The 15,928-nt window shown below is 41.0% G+C and overlaps 1 protein-coding gene across 1 annotated transcript; it reads right to left on the bottom strand.

The window, feature by feature from the left end:
• Nucleotides 1-529: 529 nt before the first annotated feature.
• Nucleotides 530-5,169, bottom strand: LOC123108330 (uncharacterized). The gene is made up of 6 exons (XM_044530146.1): nucleotides 5,070-5,169; nucleotides 2,687-2,791; nucleotides 1,962-2,141; nucleotides 1,460-1,513; nucleotides 1,212-1,364; nucleotides 530-1,003 (listed from the first exon to the last, which is right to left on the bottom strand). Exons 1-6 carry the CDS (start codon nucleotides 5,166-5,168, stop codon nucleotides 644-646), a joined length of 951 nt encoding a protein of 316 aa, XP_044386081.1. The 5' UTR covers nucleotide 5,169; the 3' UTR covers nucleotides 530-643.
• Between the last annotated feature and the right edge of the window lie 10,759 nt (nucleotides 5,170-15,928).

Raw genomic sequence — 15,928 nt, 5'->3', positions numbered from 1 at the left:
GCCATGTGTTGGACTTCCCGATTTTCTTTCTACATTTCCAATCTAACACAGCCCTATGCATTCAACAACGCAGCAAAACCATTATACTACCTCCGTCTAGGTGAATAAGTCATTCATTCGCGTAGTTCTAGGTCATCGATTTGAGCAATTAAATATATGTTATATGTAATGGAAAGTATATCATTAGATTTCTACACGGATGTAGTTTCTAAATATATATTTTTTGTCACATATAATACACATTTAAATAGTTAAATCCTCGACCTAGAACTACGCGAATGACTTATTCACCGAGACGGAGGTAGTACAAGTGTCTAACAAATAAACGTCCCCGTTTAACTAAACCCGAAAGGCAAAGCTATCACCTAGCTATACACCAAGATTGCAGAATCCAAACATAGAAAACACCAACTCCCTTTCCCTTTGCTTGACGACAAAAACACACATGGGCTTCTCGATGGGCGCCGCGTGCCGCCGCACCTTTGCCTGCTAGTGGAGACACAGGATGGCTCCATCGACCCGATTAACATGATGTAAAAGTAGTGGACATTTATTCTCTTCATAATTTATGTCACCCATATGATTTATTAAGTAACAAAGAGTTTGAAAGAGACTAAGCTCAAACAAATAATGTTACATCTAATCACACGCAACCTCCTGGCCCACCATAAAGGCATTGGCTGTGGTCAATATGTGTAATAGAATGGCATTTGGCCATGGTAATTAACTCGGGCAGGTTTGCTTTTATGGGGCTGCTATTCCCATCCTTATCAATGAGTTGAAGGTTGGTGAAAGATGCCGCATGACCCTTGCCACCATTTGGGAGGACACCACTACCCATTGGAGGAGTTGGAAGCGCCTTCTCAGCATCCACGAAGGCACCGAAAGCCACATGGTTTGCCTTTTCTGCCAAATAGGTGAACAACGACCTTGGGAAGTATCCCACCCCCGTGGGGATGCCGTTCAAGCCGTAGTATACCCACCAATCTCCGCTTGTTTTGTCCTACCATTAATTAGGATTTGGTTAGGTAAATAATCCAGGTACTTATATTTAAGGACTAGAAACCCGACTATATGCGAGGACTAAGATATTTGCAAATTATACAAAATGGATACACCATTTTGAGCCATTGTAGTGTGACTTAAGGAGTAAAGCATTGTCATGAACATAACATAATGGTAAAATATTTCAAGAAAGATGCAACTCCTACCTTATGCAGTCTGAGTGTGATATTCTGTACACGTCCACCAGGGACACCAGAAACTGGATGTATAACATCGCCAGGGGCTATAACAGCACCATTCACCCTTATGAAGCCAGGGCAGTCCATGTTTAAGCATCCAGTTTGAGCATATCCATCTCTCTGTTGCATATATGTTCACTTAGATGTCAGGAACCTTATCTATATGTTTCCCCTCAGAGTAAGATATATATTTTAGCAAATCATAAACACATCACCGTCCAGTCAGTATAGAAGTGTGGATGTGAGTCTCCATAGTGCTCTGGATAGATCTGTAAAACCAAGGGTGCAAGTGAGAGAAATGCAATGCCTCGATGCACAAAGGTTGAGGACAGGAAAGATGAGACAACACAACCCTCAAAAATGAAGTGGTATTGATTTTCTCCACTTTTGCATATGTAGCTTTGCAAATAGTTCCTTGATGGTCCACAAATGGTCCTTTGTTTTTTTCCTTGTGATGTATAACACAAAATGTTGGAAAACATTTACATCACTCCTCACTTAATAAGGGGTGTAAACTTAGCCCATAAATCATCTTCAAAATTATATATATTTTTGGATGAACATTTTAATCAGGTTTAATGAGTTCTTTTAAGCTCCCCAACTTGGCATGAGCCGTTGTGTCACATGGTTATTGTATTACCATGCATGCAGAAATTGACTAGTTTCAACAGAAATTGAAAAGTTATGTCCAAATTAAAAGGGGAAAATGATACATACATGCCAGCCAATACTAATTGTATTTAAGCTTGATTTAACACCATCTCCAACATGATTAACCCAAATTGCAGTCGAAGTCTGTTGGCCGGGTTTTAGATTGTGGCTATACACATCCGTGGTGACATGTAAGCCATAGTAACTGTCGCCAGGACCTCCAGAAGTTGTTTGGTGCACCGCATACTGTACAGTGAAAGCACCCAAAATAAACAACACATGAAAGCTTGACAAAAAGATGAGCAGAACATGCAATTGTAACATTTTACAAATATAGAATGCTTAAATCTGGAGCAGTTCCAAAACTCGTGGGAACTATTTGTTATGAAGGAACATGGACTTATTAGAGAAAAAATATTCTTCAATTACATATTGTTTGGTCATACATTGAAATGTTTTTTTGAACCGGCCTTACATTGAAATGTGTGAGTGCATATACACGAATAGAAGTGACAGAAGCAACATAATACTTGTTCGATTCTGAATAGTTTCTTCGAATTAAAACCTTGCATGCTCTATCTTTTCTCAGATTTCTTTTACCGCTTGGCAACTTTCATGATATCTTATAAAAGAGGGGGAAGTTATAACTATAGACTTTTCAGCAATACAATATGGTTCCTGTAGATTTAAAGTACTATTGTTGTCATTGCACTTCAAAGTTATTTACTGGTTAACTGTAGGTACAGCACATAAGTAAAATAATTAAGTGAAGATCAGAAAGTGTAGCTCACATATGGTTGACCCCATGAACTTGAATCTTCTCCAAAAGCTGTCATTTCAATGGAGTTTGACTTCAAACTTGTAAGAATTCTTTTGGTTTGACCATCCTCCTTCAACTAAAATGATAAGTACATGTTAAGAAGGAAATAAATCATACTAATTAAGCAACCAATGTAGAATCAAGGACCTGAAGAAAATCAATCTTAATTCCGTACAAAGAAAAATATTTAACAATATACGATTTCCACCAAAAGCCCTTTAAGGGCACACTATAAGATAATGCATTTATTATTTCAATACCATATTTTGGTGGAATTCAGCAATCATAAAAGGCGTGCAAACAATTGATGGGTCTTTGAAAATAAAAAATTCCACACACCTCCCAAGCTTGGTCTTCCCAAATAGACATGTGCTTTGTTGTGGTTACTTCCGTTAACATTCCATACTTTTAACTCAATGATCCATCTTTGTGTTATGGCTATTATGAACCACCATGTTGTATAGTTTGGAAGCATTGGGTCAAGATGAAAAATAAATGTATAGGAGTAGTGAAGACCAAAAATGGTGAAAGTCCACCTTGCCCACGCGAAGACCAACAAGCTTGACCCACAAGCGTATTAATGCATTCTAACTAGCCCACACTAATGTAGCCTAAATAAGGTATTAAGGGCCGTCACATTGTCCACACCTATCACTTGCAAGAAGGCTTGGTAATGATAACGACCAGAGCAAAATGCAAAATATGATGATGGCAATAAGAAGCTCTGGTAGTATAGTTATTGGTGCTTTACAACTTGATCCGATGAGAATGGACTAAGATCCAAAACTAGCGCATGGGCTCTACAATTGCCACCTCCACGACAATAAAAGTGGTTGCCCTAATGATTCTAAAAAAAAGTGGTTGCCCTAATATCGAATCTACTACCACGATTAGAGGGACGGTTCCCCTTGAACAGGATTTTTGGTGTAACAATCTCAAATCTGGTTAGGATAATCTACCTCAATCGTGGATAACTAAAGCCGAGATTTACAGAAACCAGTTTGCCATAGCCTAGATTACAGGAGACTAATGAAGCCGATATCCCCGTTTTGGTGAGCTCGCCAGCAACGCCAACCCGAGCACTAGGCGCTCGGTGGCAGGGACAGGAGCACGAAGCCACGAAGAGATCCGATGTCATCGCCTTGGCCACCTCCGCTGGTAGCGACAAGAACGCATTGACGTGCTGGCCGTGCAACTGCATCGGCGGGCGTCGGCGACAAGGCCACCACCATCACCGTGGGCATCTTCGATGACGGGGGAGCTTGACAAAGACATTGTGTGGGCAGTGCGCAGGAGCACCATCGCTTGTGAAGGACTCGATCCATTTTGGCTGCTATGCTGCTATACTCGTTAGACCACCTCCATTTTACGACCTCGTACACGAGATGCACCAACGAAGCCCACGAGCTCGCTCAGGCATGGAAACTCGAGGTGGGAGATTGACAGGAAGTGCTAGAAGGGATGGATCAATACAAGAGAACAGTTTGGGACGAGCCAAGAATATTGAGCAGCGACCATGAAAAGGTGAATTTTTTTTAGCAACCGAAATATGATATTTCAGTGCGGCCCAACCAAGGAATTGCATCATCGCCTTCCTATTTTCCGTACCCAGACAAGGAATTAGGTACACTTATTTAACACAAAAACTAACCAAAACCAAGTTTTCCTAAAATTCCTCCAAAAACTAATTTTTTGAAAGGGTCTGTCTAGAAGTCAGCCGTCTGAGCAGTGACGTTAGCATAGTTGTTTTGCTACGAGCGGCAAGGCTAGCTACAATCGGCGCCGAAAAATGTTGCAACAATACTGCAATCAACGACAACACATGCTACGACTGTTCTGACTAAAATGGTACAACCGTCAATGGAGGATATTACGGCCAGTGAGATGACATGCTACAGATACGAGGGCTGACATGCTACAACCAGCAAGACCGATGCTGCAAACGGTAGGAAGAAATGTTGCGAACGATGTGACAAAATGCTACAAGATCGACTGAGACTTGGTTAGATCTCAGTCGACTGAGTTCCATTTTCGAAATCCCGTGTCTAATTAATTAGTAGTATCCACAGTTTCAAAAAGATAGTATCCACACAAACACCTTGCGTTGGTTTAGATGGGAGCCAAGCAACATCTTGATGTATGATTACTAGTCCTTAGGATCTGAATTCTTTATAGATCAATCTGGCACCACTCCCTAGCTCAAAGAAAATAATGACCCCAAAACCATCTCCTTGAGTTTTATACAATCCAACAATATAATAACATGATCTATGAAAATGAAGAAATACTGGTCCCTCCTTACAGCACATGATAATAACCCTACAGTACAGTAATACAACACATGACATGATTACCTCTTGGATAGTAGAACGTAATCGATCACCTTCAATATGAAGTGCATGGCAAAGTAAACATAGAGCAATTGCTCCTAGAAGCAGAGTATGTCTAAACATTTTGATGTGTGTGAAAAGATGAAGATCACTATATGCATTGAGAACTATTTATAGACTTGTCATATAGCTTTCTTTAATTTCAATTAAATAATATGATATTTGTGTAGATTGTTTCTGTAATGCCAATTAAAGTGCAATATTTATTTTAATAAATGTGTAAATCTCTTTCTAGATTGTTTAATAATTTCAATGATATTTGTGTAGATTGTTTCTATAATGCAAAGCGTATCATAATGAATTAATTGAAGATGGGGTGAAATATTTTAAAATTGCAGCCAACTATGCAATATTAATTGACCATACAAATAATATATATTCAACACCGACTAAACTAAATGAGTACACATTGGTCGCCAAGAAATAAAGTGATACCCTATCATTGTAATATTGGGGACCGCATGTCATCATCCGCATTGAATCTACATGTCAAGAAATAAAACGAACAACAATATGTGACCCAATAAAAACATGTTTGCTATACACTAGCAAGAAGCCTGTTGTTACAACGAGGCATACATAATCTAGTGGCTGAACATCAATATTGTACGACATATACCTTACATCCACCATATTCTAGATTTTGGTAGTAACATTTAATTTGATTTGAGTATGGGTAGGGGAAGGCAAGAAAAGTTTTGATTTAGTTGAGATTTTGTTAAGATTGATCTGATTTGATTGAGTTAATGCATGACGTGGTTTTGAGAAAGTATCGATTTGGTTTATGTTTATGTTGGTTTTTATTTGTGCGGCGTCGATTGGGGTTACCAGAAAAACCAATAGGAAACCATAAGGGGAGGGAAGGCGACGGAACCAACTCCCCTTTACTAGAGATCGGAAGATTTTTACAATGCCATCCCGCAACTGTACATAGCATAAACAACAGCCTTTCCACATGCACTTAAAAGTATATCTTGCAAACACATCCAGTCACAAGTACCTAGGCATCTCCTATTGCAGCATCAGGCCATGTCTGTCCTCATCCTGTTTCCTCCTTATAAATCATGATTTGTTGCTAGTATAAAAATCCAAGTGGCTAGAAATTGTATGACAGTTTTGTTGATGGCAATCGATCATGCTAGTTTCCCTAAAATTTGCTTCATTCGCAGATCTCAGACTTAGTAGTGAAGTCCTCCAAAATGCATGAGAACAACCTAGTAGCACAAACCTCATATGCCTGCAGAGTCATCAGAAACAACCAACCAGGTAAAATCTCATATGCTTGCAGAGTTATTAGAGTTCAATTATCATACGGATAGTTTTAGATGTGTATCACACACGCCCTTCGTACAAGTATGGATCAGAAAGTGAAGAAAGAGTAAGTGCAAGTTACAGATATCTTTAGTCACCGAAACTAATTTCGTGCTTAGATGAAGGGAGATAGAACAGGGGCTAACCAAGTGACGCCACCGGCGCCGAAACCCAAGGGCGCCCTTCCGCCACATGTCGTGGCGCAGCCGCATCCGAACCGAGCGGGTCCGGAGAACTCGGAGCTTGCGGATCATGCTCCCTCCATGGGTAGGCCGTCGGCACGCCGTGGTGGTGGCGGTGGTGGCGCAGGCTATCATCGTTTCCTGGCGTCCCCGGGCAGAGATACTGGTCCGGCTGGTCGCAATCCGCCCGGGGTCAATGGGGAGATGACGGATATGGCACCTATGGCGAGGGTCAGCATCGCGGATCGTCGTCGTCGGGCGGTGGTCGTGGCTATGCTTGGCAGAGCAATGGATCGACGGAGCGTCCATTTTACGGCCCTCCAGGAGGTTTTGTTGAGGGGGTAACTGGCCTGGACTACCGGCAGAGAGGTGGTTATACAGGTAATCGTACTGGTCGCGGTGGCAGGAACCACTACCGTCAGCCCCCACCAACTTTCACTACTATTGTGTCCGAGGTTGCTGAGCAGACAGTGTCCTCAGAGGCGGGTGCGGCACAGACACCCGCGTTGTCTGGACAGGTCTTGGCTGTGGTCTCGGCATTGGCTACTGCAGCTGTGCCCGTGCTTGAACCGGTGGTGACGGGTGCTGTCGGTGTTTCCGATAAGCCAGGCGGTGAGAGAGCTAGCAAATGGGCTCGTAAGAAAGAGAAAATGCTTTGCTATTGCTGGGGTGAGCAGGGGCATTTCATTGCTGATGTAAGGCTGAACTTTGTGACACTTGTTCCAAACCGGTCCATGTTACGGGAGAGTGCCCGCTTTTGAGTGCACCAATGCCGGATGTGACCCTTTATGGCGTTTGTTGCGCGGAGTTGATGTTTTTCGAGTCTCCCAGTGCTTTGGACGTGCCTGATGTGCCCCAGAATGCGACCACGGGGATAGTGAAAGTGACCCACGGCGTATTGATAGATGCACAAATCCTGCACAGGCTAAATGAGCTAGCTCCAGGTAACCATCAATGGGAACTTATTAGGCTCGAGGATAATATGTACAAGGTTGACTTCCCATCGACTGAGGACTTGGAGAGGCTTCTGAGTTTTGGGTTGTGCAGAGTTCCCGGCACTCAGTGCACCCTCGAGTTTCATGAGTGGAAGAGGGTTGAACCGAAGGGTAAACCGCTAACTTAGGTTTGGCTACGATTCTCGGGGGTACCTTCTAAGCCGCTGAATGATGTTCGAGTGGCGGCTAGTTTGGGGGCGCTGGTTGGGAAGACTGAGAGGGTGGATATGGCCTTCACCAGAGCCAACGGGGTGGCCAGATTGCTTGTCAGTATCCTAGACATTGAGTACGTGCCAGATGTCATTTAGTGGGTTCACAGAGGCATGATTTATAACCTCGAGATTGAGTTCGAGGACACCGAGCTCTTCTCTGGGGCCATGGCTATGAATGATGTTGATATGCTCCATAAGGATGATGGATCGGGTAATAAGGAGGTGCGCGGGGATGACCATGGGCGCGAGGCATCTAACATCCCGGGTTCTGATGCGTCGGCATCTAGGAAAGAGACTGCACCATCGACGGCTGCTCCCATGAACTCGCTGAGATTTGGGTCCTTCGAGCCTGCCTCCGCTCCTCCCCGATTGTGGAGCGATCGGGTGGAGCGTGATGACGTGCTTGAGAGATCGCTTCCTCCTTTGGATTTTGCCATTGCTGATGATCCAGTGGTTGATGAGTTTGTTGCAGCGGTACCCTTAGTGGAGAGTACACCAACATTGCTACCTCTTGAGCACTGCGTTGGATTTCCCCGAAGAGGAAGGGATGATGCAGCAAAGTAGCGTAAGTATTTCCCTCAGTTTTTGAGAACCAAGGTATCAATCCAGTAGGAGGCTACGCTCGAGTCCCTCGTACCTACACAAAAACAATAGCTCAACGCAACCAACGTGCTTAGGGGTTGTCAATCCCTTCACGGTCACTTACGAAAGTGAGATCTGATAGAGATGATAAATAATAATTTTTTTGGTATTTTTGGTATAGAGATGCAAAGTAAATAAAGTAAAAGTAAAGCAATAGTAAAGTGATGGAGATTGATATGATGAGAAAGAGACCCGGGGGCCATAGGTTTCACTAGTGGCTCTCAAGAGCATAAGTATTCTATGGTGGGTGAACAAATTACTGTTGAGCAATTGATAGAATTGAGCATAGTTATGAGAATATCTAGGTATGATCATGTATATAGGCATCATGTCCGAGACAAGTAGACCGAAACGATTCTGCATCTACTACTATTACTCCACTCATCGACCGCTATCCATCATGCATCTTGAGTATTAAGTTAAAAACAGAGTAGCACCTTAAGCAAGATGACATGATGTAGAGGGATAGTTTCATGCAATATGATACAAACCCCATCTTGTTATCCTCGATGGCAACAATACAATACGTGCCTTGCTGCCCCTTCTGTCACTGAGAAAGGACACCGCAAGATTGAACCCAAAGCTAAGCACTTCTCCCATGGAAAGAACAACCAATCTAGTAGGACAAACCAAACTGATAATTCGAAGAGACTTGCAAAGATAACCAATCATACATAAAAGAATTCAGAGAAGATTCAGATATTATTCATAGATAGACTTGATCATAAACCCACAATTCATCGGTCTCAACAAACACACCGCAAAAAGAAGATTACATCGTATAGATCTCCACGAGAGAGGGGGAGAACATTGTATTGAGATCCAAAAAGAGAGAAGAAGCCATCTAGCTACTAGCTATGGACCCGTAGGTCTGAAGTAAACTACTCACACTTCATCGGAGGGGCTTGGATGATGATGTAGAAGCCCTCCGTGATCGATGCCCCCTCCGGCAGAGCTCCGGAACAGGCCCCAAGATGGGATCTCATGGATACAGAAAGTTGCGGCTGTGGAATTAGGTTTTTGGCTCCGTCCTCGATCGTTTGGGGGTACGTGGATATATATAGGAGGAAGAAGTACGTCGGTGGAGCTTCGAGGGGCCCACGAGGCAGGGGGCGCGCCCTAGGGGGGGTGCCCCTACCCTCGTGAGCACCTCGTGGCTTTCTTGACGGAGGGTCCAAGTCTCCTGGATCTTATCTGATGAGAAAATCATGTTTCCGAAGGTTTCATTCCGTTTGGACTCCGTTTGATAATCCTTTTCTTCGAAACCCTAAAACAGGCAAAAAACAGCAACTCTGGGCTGGGCCTCCGGTTAATAGGTTAGTCCCAAAAATAATATAAAAGTGGAAAATAAAGCCCAATAATTTCTAAAACAGTAGATAATATAGCATGGATCAATAAAAAATTATAGATATGTTGGAGACGTATCAAGCATCCCCAAGCTTAATTCCTACTCGTCCTCGAGTAGGTAAATGATAAAAACAGAATTTTTGATGCGCAGTGCTACTTGGCATAATTTTAATGTAATTCTTCTTAATTGTGGTATGAATATTCAGATCCAAAAGATTCAAGACAAAAGTTCACATTGACATAAAAATGATAATACTTCAAGCATACTAACTAAGCAATTATGTCTTCTCAAAATAACATGGCCAAAGAAAGTTCATCCCTACAAAATCATATAGTTTAGTCATGTTTCATTTTCATCACACAAGAATGCTATCATCATGCACAACCCCGATGACAAGCCAAGCAATTGTTTCATACTTTAGTAATCTCAAACCTATAAACTTTCACGCAATATATGAGCGCGAGCCATGGACATAGCATTATGGGTGGAATAGAATATAATGAAGGGGGGTTATGTGGAGAAGACAAAAAAGGAGAAAGTCTCACATCAACGAGGCTAATCAATGGGCTATGGAGATGCCCACCGATTGATGTTAATGCAAGGAGTAGGGATTGCCATGCAACGGATGCACTAGAGCTATAAATGTATGAAAGCTCAACAAAAGATACTAGTGGGTGTGCATCCAACTTTCTTGCTCACAAAGACCTAGGGCACTTGAGGAGGCCCATTGTTGGAATATACAAGCCAAGTTCTATAATGAAAAATTCCCACTAGTATATGAAAGTGATAACATGAGAGACTCTCTACTATGAAGATCATGGTGCTACTTTGAAGCACAAGTGTGGTAAAAGGATAGTAACATTGTCCCTTATATCTTTTTCTCTCATTTTTGGCCTTCTCCTTTTTATGGCCTTTCTCTCTTTTTTCATTCCTCACTTGGGACAATGCTCTAATAATGATGATCATCACACTTCTATTTATTTACAACTCAATGATTACAACTCGATACTAGAACAAAGATGACTCTATGTGAATGCCTCCGGCGGTGTACCGGGATATGCAATGAACCAAGAGTGACATGTATGAAAGAATTATGAATGGTGACTTTGCCACAAATACTATGTCAACTACATGATCATGCTAAGCAATATGACAATGATGAATGTGTCATGATGAATGGAATGATGGAAAGTTGCATGGCAATATATCTCTGAATGGCTATGGAAATGCCATAATAGGTAGGTATGGTGGCTCTTTTGAGGAAGATATAAGGAGGTTTATGTGTGAAAGAGCGTATCATATCACAGGGTTTGGATGCATCGGCGAAGTTTGCGCCAACTCTCAATGTGAGAAAGGGCAATGCATGGTACCGAAGAGGCTAGCAAGGGTGGAAGGGTGAGAGTGCATATAATCCATGGACTCAACATTAGTCATAAAGAACTCACATACTTATTGCAAAAATCTACAAGTCATCAAAAACCTCGGCACTACGCGCATGCTCCTGGGGGGATAGATTGGTAGGAAAAGACCATCGCTCGTCCCCGACCGCCACTCATAAGGAAGACAATCAAATAACACCTCATGTTTCAAATTTGTTGCATAACGTTTACCATACGTGCATGCTACGGGACTTGCAAACCTCAACACAAGTATTTCTCAATTTCACAACTACTCAACTAGCTTGACTTTTATATTATTACCTCCATATCTCAAAACAATCATCAAGCATCAAACTTTTCTTAGTATTCAACACACTCATAAGAAAGTTTTATTATTAATCTTGCATACCAAGCATATTAGGATTTTAAACAAATTACCATGCTATTAAGACTCTCAAAATAATCTAAGTGAATCATGAGAGAACAATAGTTTCTATAAAACAAATCCACCATCGTGCTCTAAACGATATAAGTGAAGCACTAGAGCAAAATTATAAAGCTCAAAAGATATAAGTGAAGCACATAGAGTATTCTATCAAATTCCAAATCATGTATGGCTCTCTCAAAAGGTGTGTACAGCAAGGATGATTGTGGTAAACTAATAAGCAAAGACTCAAATCATAAAATACGCTCCAAGAAAAACACATATCATGTGGTGAATAAAAATATAGTTCCAAGTAAAGTTACCGGTAGAAGTAGACGAAAGAGGGGATCACTGGTAGAAAAAGGGCCTTTAGTCCCGGTTCGTAAGGGCCTTTAGTCCCGGTTCTGGAACCGGGACTAAAGTGTCGGTACTAATGCCCTGACCTTCCAGAACCGGGACTAAAGGCCCTCCACGTGGCCGGTCCACCTTTAGTCCCGGTTGGTAACACCAACCGGTGGTACTAAAGGAAATTTTCTGATTTTTTTTGAATTTTTTTGAATTTTTTTTATTTTCAAATTTCTGAATTATTTTAACCTCTAATCTCTAATCACCCCTCATCACTGCTCAATTTAATCTCTAATCACCCCTCATCATTCCAAATCATCTCACTTCCCGAACGGTCACCCATCCTCTCACTACTCCAGCCTAAGCACGCTTAACTTCTGGGTTCTATTCTCCCTCGTTTCCAAGTCTGCACTTGTTGTTTTCCTGACAATAGTAAGATGTCAATCCTATTAACCCTCAGGAATTTAGCTTGAGCATGAAGTCACATATTTCACTGTTTGAGTTCAAAACTATTGTTGTAAAAAACAATAATTTTTTAGTAACACTAATATTTCTTGAATAAGTAGTTTGACCATTGTTTGACCACAGTTTGACCATAGTTTGACCAGATTTGACCAAAATTCAAAAAAGGTGAAATAATTATTTAATAACACTCTTGAATAATTATTTAGTAACACTAATACTTCTTGAATAAGTAGTTTGACCATAGTTTGACCAGATTTACTGAAAATTTAAAAAAAACTGAAATTTGAGCTTAACTTTTTTTCCTTTTGGAATTTGAGGATTCTAGAAATTTGCAAACAGGCCATAGGCCGTCTCCATCGGATGTAACTTTTCGAGTAGATGATTTTTCATATTAAAAACTTTTTAATCCGAGTTCGTATGCAAAAGTTATGCCCATTTTACAAATTCCAGAGATATTTTGTAAATAAAGTCGAAATTCATATTTGTAAATTTTCCCAACAACTAGACCACATATCACATGGGAAACTTATTTTATTTTATTTTTATTGACATTTCCATCATTTTCTTTTGTTTTTTCTAAAACTGAAAAGGCGGTCCACGGGGGGGGGGGGGGAGTTTGAAAATGGGACCTTTAGTACCGGTTCGTGCCATGAACCGGTACTAATGCCTCAAAGCCCATTAGTCCCGGTTGGTGGCATCAACCGGGACTAAAGGTCTAACCTTTAGTACCGGTTGGTGCCACCAACCGGGACCAATGGGCATCGCACCCTTTAGTCCCGGTTCGTGGCACGAACCGGGACTAAAGGGCCCAAGTGAACTGGGACTAATGCCTTAGCCGCACGAACCGGGATAAATGCACCCATTGGTCCCGGTTCTGGACTGAACCGGGACTAATGGGCTTACCCGGCCTGGACCAAAGCCCCCTTTTCTACTAGTGGATGCCTTCTGGGGCATCCCCAAGCTTTGGATTTTAGGTGTCCTTATATTATCTTGGGGGTGACATGGGCATCCCCAAGCTTAGGCTCTTGCCACTCCTTGTTCCATAATTCTTTACCCAAAACTTGAAAACTTCACAACGCAAAACATAAAGTAGAAAACTCGTGAGCTCCGTTAGCGAAAGAAAACAAAAGACCGCTTCAAGGTACTAGAATGAACTCATTCTTTATTTATATTGCTGTTATACCTACTGTATTCCTACTTCTCTATGGATTATAAACTATTTTACTAGCCATAGATTCATCAAAATAAGCAAACAACACACGAAAAACAGAATCTGTCAAAAACAGAACAGTCTGTAGTAATCTGTATCTAGCGCAATATCTGGAACCCCAAAAATTATAAAATAAATTTCTTGACGTGAGGAATTTATCTATTAATCATCTGCAAAAAGAATTAACTAAATAGCACTTTCCAATTAAAAATGACAGTAGTTCTCGTGAGCGCTAAAGTTTCTGTTTTTTACAGCAAGTTCAACAAGACTTTCCCCAAGTCTTCCCAATGGTTCTACTTGGCACAAACACTAATTAAACATAAAAAACACAACCAAAACAGATTCTAGATAATTTATTTATTACTAAATAGGATCAAAAAGCAAGGAATAATAAAAATTGGGTTGCCTCCAAACAAGCGCTATTGTTTAACGCCCCTAGCTAGGCATAACAAGCAAGAATATATCTAGGTATTGCCATATTTGGTAGGCAATCCATAAGTGGCTCTCATGATAGATTCATATGGTAATTTTATGTTCTTTCTAGGAAACTGTTCCATGCCCTTTTTTTAATGTAAATTGAAATCTAATATTCCATTCCTTCATATCAATAATTGCACCAACCGTTCTAAGGAAAGGTCTACCAAGAATAATAGGGCAAGAAGGATTGTAATCTATATCAAGAAAGAAAAATCTACGGGAACATCATTAGGATCAGAAGAAACACTCTTATTAGCAAATAATTTTAAGTTCATCCATCTTTCCACTCAAAACATTAATTTCTTCTATCGCATGCACCTTTTTAGTAGATCTTTCAGTATGCCATTGAGAAGAATTAACCATAATATTATCTAGGAGTTTAGTAGCTTCTCCTAAAGTGATTTACATAAAAGTGCCTCCCGTGGCCGAATCTAAAAGATTTCTAGAAGCAAAATTCAATCCGGCATAAATTTTTTGAACAATCATCCACAAATTTAAACCATGAGTAGGGCAATTACGTATCATTAATTTCATTCTCTCCCAAGCTTGTGCGACATGTTCATGATCAAGTTGTTTAAAATTCATAATATCGTTTCTAAGAGAGATGATCTTAGCGGGATGAAAATACTTAGAGATAAAAGTATCTTTGCACTTGTTCCATGAATCAATACTATTTTTAGGCAAAGACGAAAACCAAGCTTTAGCACGATCTCTAAGCAAAAAAGGAAATAGCTTCAATTTAACAATATCATTATCGACATCTTTCTTCTTTTGCATGTCACACAAATCAACGACGCTATTAAGATGGGTAGCGACATCTTCACTAGGGAGGCTGGAGAACGGGTCTTTCATGACAAGATTCAACAAAGCAGTATTAATTTCACAAGATTCAGCATCGGTAAGAGGAGCAATCGGAGTGCTAAGGAAATCATTATTATTGGTATTGGTGAAGTCACACAATTTAGTATTATCTTGAGCCATCGCGACAAACAAGCAAACTAACACACGAGCAAACAAGAGCAAACGGGCAAAAGAGGCAAATAGAGAGGGAGGATAGAGAGAGAGAGGGCGAATAAAACGGCAAGGGTGAAGTGGGGGAGAGGAAAACGAGAGGAAAATGGCAAATAATGTAATGCGGGAGATAGGGATTGTGATGGGTACTTGGTATGTTGACTTTTGCGCAGACTCCCCAGCAACGATGCCAGAAATTCTTCTTGCTACCTCTTGACCACTGCGTTGGATTTCCCCGAAGAGGAAGGGATGATGCAGCAAAGTGGCGTAAGTATTTCCCTCAGTTTTTGAGAACCAAGGTATCAATCCAGAAGGAGGCTACGCTCGAGTCCCTCGTACCTACACAAAAACAATAGCTCAACGCAACCAACGCGCTTAGGGGTTGTCAATCCCTTCACAGTCACTTACGAAAGTGAGATCTGATAGAGATGATAAATAATATGTTTTTGGTATTTTTGGTATAGAGATGCAAAGTAAATAAAGTAAAAGCAAAGTAAAAGCAAAGAAATAGTAAAGTGATGGAGATTGATATAATGAGAAAGAGACCCGGGGGCCATAGGTTTCACTAGTGGCTTCTCTCAAGAGCATATGTATTCTACGGTGGGTGAACAAATTACTATTGAGCAATTGACAGAATTGAGCATAGTTATGAGAATATCTAGGTATGATCATGTATATAGGCATCACGTCTGAGACAAGTAGACCGAAACGATTCTGCATCTACTACTATTACTCCACTCATCGACCGCTATCCATCATGCATCTAGAGTATTAAGTTAAAAATAGAGTAACGCCTTAAGCAAGATGACATGATGTAGAGGG

This window comes from Triticum aestivum, chromosome 5A (assembly GCF_018294505.1).
Source record: "Triticum aestivum cultivar Chinese Spring chromosome 5A, IWGSC CS RefSeq v2.1, whole genome shotgun sequence".
NCBI classification, from domain to species: domain Eukaryota; kingdom Viridiplantae; phylum Streptophyta; class Magnoliopsida; order Poales; family Poaceae; genus Triticum; species Triticum aestivum.
Note: the sequence above shows the minus strand (reverse complement) of the source record. Positions and strands in the feature narration are given on the sequence as shown.